Below are 8,749 nucleotides of genomic sequence, written 5' to 3'. Positions count from 1 at the left end.
AGGCCCGCCCCGACCTTCGGGACCGCCGATCGCAGAAGCTGTCCGATCTCCTCCTCGACGAGAAGAGCCGCCTCGACCTCCTCCAGTTGTTCCAAGCACAGAAGGGGGTCCTTCTCGACCTTCTGCGAGGCCCCCTTCTCGTGGCGCTCAAGTGCTGATCGCTTCCCTGGAGAATAACCGATCGTTCGAGAACCCCGCTTTGCCAAAGTCTTGGGGTCTTCTATCTGCCTTCGGGAGAATCGGGACCGACTGTCTCCGGACAATCTTGACGACATCCTGACCCGATCCATGAGTCTGAATGTAGAGTGCCTGGTGAACCAGCACGTAGTTCGGGAAAAGGCTCACCGCCTGGGTAAGGAGGTTGAGAAGAAGAGCCAAGAAGTGGCATCCCTCCGATCCCAACTCTCATCCGCTCAGGATTACATATCTCAAATTGAAGGGCGTATGAAGTACTATGAGGATAAGCCGCCGAATGCACTCATGTTCGCCGAAAGGGATCATGCTCTTGGAGAAGTCCAGGCGCTCCGGGCCAACGAAGCTGCTCAGGTCGCTCACCTTACTGAGGAGCTTAAGGCAAAAGATGAAGAGATGGTGACAGGAATAGCCAATGCTTATGTGAACGCTCACAAGGATCTCTTGGCCGAGCTCCAGAAGCGTTACCCAGAGGAGGACTTCTCTTGGATGGCCGACCTGGCTCCCGGAGGCGAGGAGGAAAGCGAAGAGGAGGCCAAGGGTGAGAGAGAAAATGAGCAAAATGTAGATCAGGCTGGGGGTGATCCCCCAGCCGAATGACTTGTACAAATGTTGGTATGAAATGAAATCGCTCTTTGTTCAATGATTGGATGTGATTGGAAAATCTCTGAATTGCCTAAGTATTTGATTATCTGAGCATAGCAAAACAAGAACTAAATGCAATTATTAATCTAAGCGTAAGAGATCGGAAAGCACAATAAGCATGAGATCGGTAGGGAAGAAATGTTGAACGGGACTTGATTAAAATTGGAAATTTGACTTGAACACTTAAGATCGGAATCCTCATTAAACCGGACCAAAACCTTAGCTCTTAAACTTTTGAAAGGGAGATCGGCAATAAAAATGGTAAGAAAAGATCTAGTGTCAGTTCATTTCGTTTGTCAACAGAGATCAGGAATATACTTGACTGGTCCGGAGATTCGACAATGGGTTTGAGAGATCGGTGAGCGATTTAATAGACTGGTAAGGCTTTGACTGATGTGAGGACTTAGCATTGATTCAATTCTTTGTGAGGAGAGATCGGAAATGTGACTGTCTATCAAAGAGGGATCGGAAATGTGATTAGCTGTCACAGGGAGACTTAGTACTGGGGATCGGATTCGAAGTTTTATTGATTTTGGGGATCGACCAAAATATGGTGTCGACAAACAGCATGTCTTCACTGCTATCAACTATACCTAGTTTCAAGCATTCAAAGCAAAGCTTCACACTCAAAATTCCGGAAACAAATATTATTGATATCAAAGTTCAAATTATTTGGATTGATGCATAATTATCATTAAATAACCAAAAATAAAAGAAATGCACTTCGTCAGTGAATAACCATTAGAACAGGCTTATGCCAAGCCAAAATAATAATAAACAACATAAATCAGCGTGGCCCAAGTCCATAAAGTCAAAGCAACAAGAAATACCAACATTAAATAATACTACAACTGTATCTCCCTTACTAATCACAAACAAATTCTGTAAGAACCCATTATTGTCTCAGAAAAAGATGAAAAATATTGCCAGCAGAATAATAGTGCCATATTAGAAAACTGTACAAAGAAGAAATCACAAAGAGCATGCAAGAAAAAGAGGCCTATAAGAAAGTTCAAGAGGTTATTTCCCCACATATGTTCATGTGTTAAACAAAATATGCCATATAAATCAATTATAGATGCTAGAAGGTAGCAACTAGCATGTCAGTATGTCTTCTAAACTTGGTCATAAAAATACAGCTTTCTTGCAATCTCCAAAACGCATTAGGAATGCCATCCAACAACTTGCATAGCACACATAATATCAAGGAGGTAAAATAGATGCAATCTGGGCTTAGCTCACAATGTTGGGAAGGGCGAGAAAAATCCTAAGTTTGAGCACCAAGATTATGGATCATAATCATGGCACTCTCTTGTATACAAAAATAAATAGTAAGGTGCCCATACGCTATGTAGAAGTTAATATCTAAGAGAGCACATATTTACTTAGCATGAAAGAGATGCAATTAGCACAGGATACATTATGTTTGACAAAATAAAAGGATGGTTATCACTATCTTAGAGGCCAAGAAAGACAAACTAACAACCGATAACTCTGTTTGCAAACTGGATCATCCTCCACGCATATGAGCACCTAGCTCACCAAATTGATCATCAGCTTCCACTGTATCCTCTGACAAGCGAACAGCATCCAGCTTTTGTTTTAGGACTTCTATGGCATTGAGCACCAACTGAGAAGCTTTAATTGCACCAGTTGATTCAACAGTGAATATAAAACTGTCTTCCTTTGCACGTATATCAACAAGCCCTGGCTTCCCCATAGCTTCTGCTTTCTTGATCACTTCATCATCATATGTGTATGCTTCAGGATCAACCACTACAACCTAGAAAATAATTGCTAAAAAATAAGCACATAAATTCAAAGGACAGATAGTAGCAGCCTAACAGGAGAAAAACAAAACCAGAAATGCCATAAACATAAGATCTGAAAATAACATATCCTAGACATCTAGCCTACTAGATTTTAAATTCATTCATGACAATAGTGCTGAGCATATTTTACAAAAATGTACCATGTTCACCAATCCACCAATGCCACAACATAAACAATTCAATTGTCATTCAAGAAATGAAATCAACAAGTTCATGGCATCAATCAAATATATACAATTGATAAAAGAAAGAATTAAAATAACTGCCAAGAATGGATAGCAATTCAATTACTCGCTAGTCCATTTTTTCTTTTTTTTTTTTTTTAATCTGTTGCAAGTTGGCCCCCATGCTTTTGGGATAATTTACTCACTTGGTTCACAGCGGGCTATGTGAGTTCAACACGGTATATCTATCTGTCAGGAATCCCAGAGACTCAAAATTCAAGCCTAAGCTGAAATCACAGAAACAAAAAGACATGTTGGGTGCAAAATGTTCCAGACACATGTTAACCTTTCACCTAGCAATAAGAAACATTCACACTATATTTATGTAACATAGGATAAGCTAGTCTGCGACAATCACCTCACCAAAACCCTGTAAACGTAAACACATTCCATCATAAGCAGTTAAATATCAAATTATGAACTGATAATGAATAGCATCATGTCATGTATAAAAATCTAGACTAAGCTTATGTAGGAAAACACAATAAGAAGATGATAATTTCTTAGTGACGATTGGAAATTATAGCTGCATTAATGGTAAATGAGCCCCTAATTGGTCTGATCATTGCCATACTTCCCACATGGCAACTCTGTGCATTTGCACACGATTTTCTCACTAACAGTTCACAGCATGCTATAGGCTCAACAGTCAATACTTCTAATCCTACAGCAGTTCTGTCAAGAATCATACAGATGCCAAGCTAATGTCGGATGAAAGTCTGATAATTCAAGGAATCAATTGCATAACAGAATAAGAAAAATGAGAAGGATAAGAAGGAGAAATAGGGATAAAGAAGGTAGGGAAAGAGGTGAAAAGGAGATGGAAAACCAGAAGGAGACTTCCAAGAGGGAGTGCGAAAAAGGATTCTCTTATGTTGGGACCCAAAGCCAACCAGAATACAGGAAATAAAAGATAGCAAAAGATGGCCAAAAAAACATTTGCTTAATGGTACACTACATAGCAGTGTTTCTAATACCAGAAAATCCCAGCCTTTTCAAATATGAAAAAGCCTGAGTAGGAACTAAAACAAAAAAAGAAATATCTACAATAAATAAAATTCATAACAGGAACTAAAAACTACCACTGGCAGTTAGCTTTAGAATTAAAATGCCACTTGATTGATAGAATCCAATCAAATTAGTCTAGTTTTCCCAAAATGGATACTTCCTCTTTCTCTCTCTACCAAATTAGATTACCAAGGATTGATCAACCATTCACATTGATGACTATATCAATGCATCAATGCCTACGCTTCTACTGACATCAAAAAATACAAAAGGAGACATGTAATAAGCAAATTAAGTACAAAAAATGGATGCTTCCTCTCTCTCTACCAAATTAGATTACCAAGGATTGATCAACCATTCACAATGATGACTATATCAATGTATCAAGGCCTAGGATTCCAATAATATCAAGAAATACAAAAGGAGATGTAATAAGCAAATTAAGTACAAAAATAATTCTGGTTCAATTTCAAGGATAGAAACATCTTCAAAAAGATGGCAGACTAGTGCAAAGAAGACCAGCCTAAGTCTTAAGTAATAAATAAAAAGCTTTAACTGACAGCAATATTTTATTTCCCTCAACAGAAACTCACGGACCTACAAATCCTTCTAGCACATCTATACATGTTTTCTTCCACAATACTCCTCGGCCCTCAAGTATGCTCTCAATTGAGTCTCCTAATATGGAAGGAAGTGGGATACGTACCTACAATGGTAACAATTAGGAAAAATAGATTTTAAGGTGGCAAACATCCACACACTCTACATTTTCATTTTTATATATCTGAAGGACATAAGAGCTTATAAAATTAATGGTGAACAAGAATTACCCTGAGTTCCCCAGGGTTTGCTACTATTTGCTAGTTCATCCCTGTATTTTCTATTTTGACATTTACATTAATAAGTCATGAGTTTTAATTCCATCTAAATTTTAAACTTTTTTCCGTTAATCAATTTTAAGGTCACAGGAGAGAGAATTTTTTTTAATGACAATTATACAATCATCTTCATGCTCCTCCTCTCTCTCTCTCTCTCTCTCTCTCTCTCTCTCTCTCTCTCTCTCTCTCTCTCTCTCTCCGTGACTCGCACACACTGCCGCATTTTACCAATGAATAGCATTTCACCCTGCTTGGTTTTCCTCATTGAAGCATTCCAATTAAAGGGTAAGCATACAAACACATAAATCCACTTAAAAAGCTAACATCAAGTTATGGGCAGAGGGAGAAAGTAAACAGTAGATAACAAACAACAGAAACACCAGTGTTTAGACAAAGAAGCAGACCAAGCTAGAGAGAGGGAGAAAAACTTTTGACAAAATTATTTATGTTTAATTGAATCAGAAAATAATATTAATAAAAATGGAAGCTTTTATTTATCTATGATGGGTAATCTGTAATCCCAGTATCCAAACCAGCACATCAAGGCATGAACCAAAATAAAAACACTCTCCACCCCACCAAATACACGTGCATCTATCTTCCTTAGATCCAATCTTACACAAAACCCACCAAAATCTCCAAAACCTATCAGCCCCAAAAAAATAAGATACAGATTACAGAATCAGAACCATGGAATTTCATCTATAACCCCCATTTGCTCTCCCATTCCCCCTCTTCTCATTCCACTTTCTTTAAAAGCGCCATTCTTTTGAATACAACCAACAAGTCTAGCGAATAATTCTCTGGTTCTAGGTAAAACCAGAAGCAGAATTCAGAGAACCAGAAAGGGTCTCTCACACAATGCTTGGTTTGGTCTCAGAGTAGGAGTGCCTGAGTTGGTTGTGATTGCTAGAGTGGCTGCTCCAGACTACTATTGCTTCGATGAGGAAAACCAACTGGGGTAAAATGGAACAGTGTGTGCAAGTCAGAAAGAGACGCAGGGAAGAGAGAGGTATGAAGATGAGGGTATAATTATCATTTAAAATTTTTCTCTTCCCTATGACCAACTTAAAATTGATTGATTAATGGCAAAATGCTTGAAAGTTAGACGGACTATTTAACAAACGGTATTAAAACTTAAAAGACTTTTTAATATAAGTGTTAAAATATAAGGATGACCTAGCAAATAGCAGCAAATCCTAACCTTGGGTAATTCACCCTAAAATTAAAGGGTCATGCATCATAAAAATTGCATAAACAGAAACGATATGGTCATCGTCCCACTAAGGCTTCAACAATAACATTTAAAAGGTCAAAAATGCCATCTAAGAATGCTTATCCACACAAGTTAATAATTGGTTTCCACCTTCCCCTTCCTTTTTATCTCAGCAAGAACATAAAAGATTATCATGGCACCAATTCTATTGAGGCATACAAAGGCCCACTCACAAGGGCAAAGACAAGGGATTTACATAGGCTAATTCAAGAGTATATTGGCAAAGAGTATGAAGATGGCAAGCTTGGTCTTCTCAAAGGGTTCAAATGGCTCATATTAGTACAAGTGACTATTTGTTCTCACCACTCAGGTCAGGAGAGATCTTGCCCACCGACCGGCTGTCCCCTCTAATCCAGTCGCCGGAATCCAAGCACGTGAGGCTCACGCGCCCAACTCAGGTTCTCGCCATTTCTTCACTCGCCGGCGCATGGAGGAGCGTCCGCAGGCCGTTTCAACTCCGATTAACATCGCCGGCGTCGCCTCAACTCCCTCATTCCACCACTGTGTGCTGTTGCCTAATCCAGTAGGCCATTAAAGGACTTCTGAGGTTTGGCTCTCAGATCCTATTTCAATATTTGCTTGATTTATGATTTTGGGTTATTTTGCGGCTGTAAGAACTTTGGATTAACGTTTCGGTTAGTTTTCTTTGTCTCAACAAATGGCAGACAATAAGAATGTTATTTCTGATGTGATTCCGGTGATGACTAAGATCACGGAACACAAACTTAATGGTTTGAATTACCTGGAGTGGAGTAAGACTGTTAGGGTATATTTGTGTAGCACTGATAAGGATGATCACCTCACTAAAGACCCACTTACTGATGATACACGACAAACTTGGCTAAGGGAGGATGCTTGGTTGTTTTTGCAGCTTCGGAACTCGATTCACAATGAGGTAATTAGTTTAATTAATCACTGTGATTTTGTTAAGGAATTAATGGATTACTTAGATTTTCTGTATTCTGGGAAAGGGAATATCTCCCTTATTTATGATGTTTGTAAGGATTCTACCGTGCTGAGAAAGAGGATAAATCTCTCACGGCTTATTTTATGAATTTTAAACGGGTATAGGAGGAACTTAATGTATTGTTGCCTTTTAGTTCTGATGTGAAAGTTCAGCAGGCCCAACAGGAGCAACTGGCTGTTATGAGTTTTTTTGTAGGCCTTCCTTCAGAGTATGAGACTGCTAAATCTCAGATTCGCTCAAGTTCTGAGATTTCCTCTTTACATGAAATGTTCACAAGGGTCCTTCGTACAGGGAGTACTCAACCTTCACAGCCTGCCAGTAGTGCTCTTATTAGCCGTAATCCAAATGGACAACAGGGTAATAGAAGAGGAAGTAGAAGAGGAATTACAGACAACAGAGGTAATTAGCGTAATGGGGAGGCTAATTCTAATCAGAAGTCAAGAGGAGTCATTAGTTATTATTGCCATGAGCCTGGCCATATAAAATATAATTATCCGCAACTTCAGAGGAAAAATCAGCGATCACAGATAGCAAATATGGCAGCAGAGGATTCTACAGTATCTTCCTCTGAGAAAACTGTGTTGGCATCTGCAGAGGATTTTGCATAGTTTTTCCAGTATCAGGCTTTAAAGCCTACCGGTTCCCCTGTCACTGCGATCACTGAGTCAGGTAAATCCACTACATGTCTTGTGTCTTCCTCATCCAAATAGGTTATTGATTCTGGTGCGACAGATCACATGTCAGGCAATTCTAATCTTCTATCTGCTTTTCAGTCTAATCTCACTTCCTCTACCGTTACTTTAGCTGATGGTTCTATTTCTTGTGTCATGGATTCTGGAACTGCAAATCCGACTTCGTCAATTTCTTTGTCATCTGTTTTGTGTCTACCAAAATTCTCTTTTAATATACTTTCTGTTAGTAAATTTACTCGTACCTTAAATTGTTCTGTTTCCTTTTTTCCTGACCAGTGTTTGTTTTAGGATCTTACGACGAAACAGATTATTGGTAGAGGACGTGAGTCAGATGGTCTCTACATTCTGAAAAATCATGTACCGCGGTCGCTTGTTTGCTCCAGTACCTTAATACCTCTTGAAACTCATTGTAGTTTAGGTCATCCTTCTTTGTCTACCATGAAGAAGCTGTGTCCTCAGTTTCAGTTTTTATTAGTACTAGAATATGAGTCGTGTCAGTTTGCAAAACATCATCGTTTGTCTTCTGTGTCTAGGGTCAATAAACAGGTTTCATCCACTTTTGAGTTAGTTCATTCTGATGTTTGGGGTCCTTGTTCTGTTACTTCTAAAATTGAATTTCGTTATTTTGTTACTTTTGTTGATGATTACTCTCGTGTTACCTGGTTATATTTAATGAAGAATCGTTCTGAGTTATTCTCTATCTTTTGTGCCTTTTGTAATGAAATCAAAACTCAATTTAATATTTCTGTGCGCATATTGAGAAGTGACAATGCCAAAGAATATTTTTCAGCATAATTTCAGTCTTATATAACACAAAATGACATTCTTCATCAGTCTTCCTGTGTTGATACCCCATCCCAAAATGGCGTGGCGGAAAGGAAAAATCGACATCTTCTTGAAGTAACTCGTGCTCTTCTTTTTCATATGAAAGTTCCTAAACACTTTTGGGGGGATGTAGTTTCTACGACATGTTTTTTTATCAATCGTATGCCGTCTTCTGTCCTTAATGGGGATATTCCTTATATTGCTTTGTTT

The 8,749-nt window shown here is 38.8% G+C and overlaps 1 protein-coding gene across 2 annotated transcripts in view; it reads right to left on the bottom strand.

The window, feature by feature from the left end:
• Nucleotides 1-2,007: 2,007 nt before the first annotated feature.
• The window catches only part of LOC131168819 (DNA-directed RNA polymerases II, IV and V subunit 3), a 33,501-nt gene continuing 26,759 nt past the window's right edge, over nt 2,008-8,749 (bottom strand). For both annotated transcript variants that reach the window (XM_058134859.1, XM_058134858.1), the window contains exon 3: nt 2,008-2,620. In XM_058134859.1, coding sequence (XP_057990842.1) covers nt 2,348-2,620 — 273 coding nt within the window. In that variant the 3' untranslated portion in view covers nt 2,008-2,347. The remainder of the gene's footprint in view (nt 2,621-8,749) is intronic.

Source organism: Hevea brasiliensis, chromosome 14, assembly GCF_030052815.1.
Source record: "Hevea brasiliensis isolate MT/VB/25A 57/8 chromosome 14, ASM3005281v1, whole genome shotgun sequence".
In the NCBI taxonomy this organism is placed as follows: domain Eukaryota; kingdom Viridiplantae; phylum Streptophyta; class Magnoliopsida; order Malpighiales; family Euphorbiaceae; genus Hevea; species Hevea brasiliensis.
This window is presented reverse-complemented; position numbering and strand designations above follow the sequence as displayed.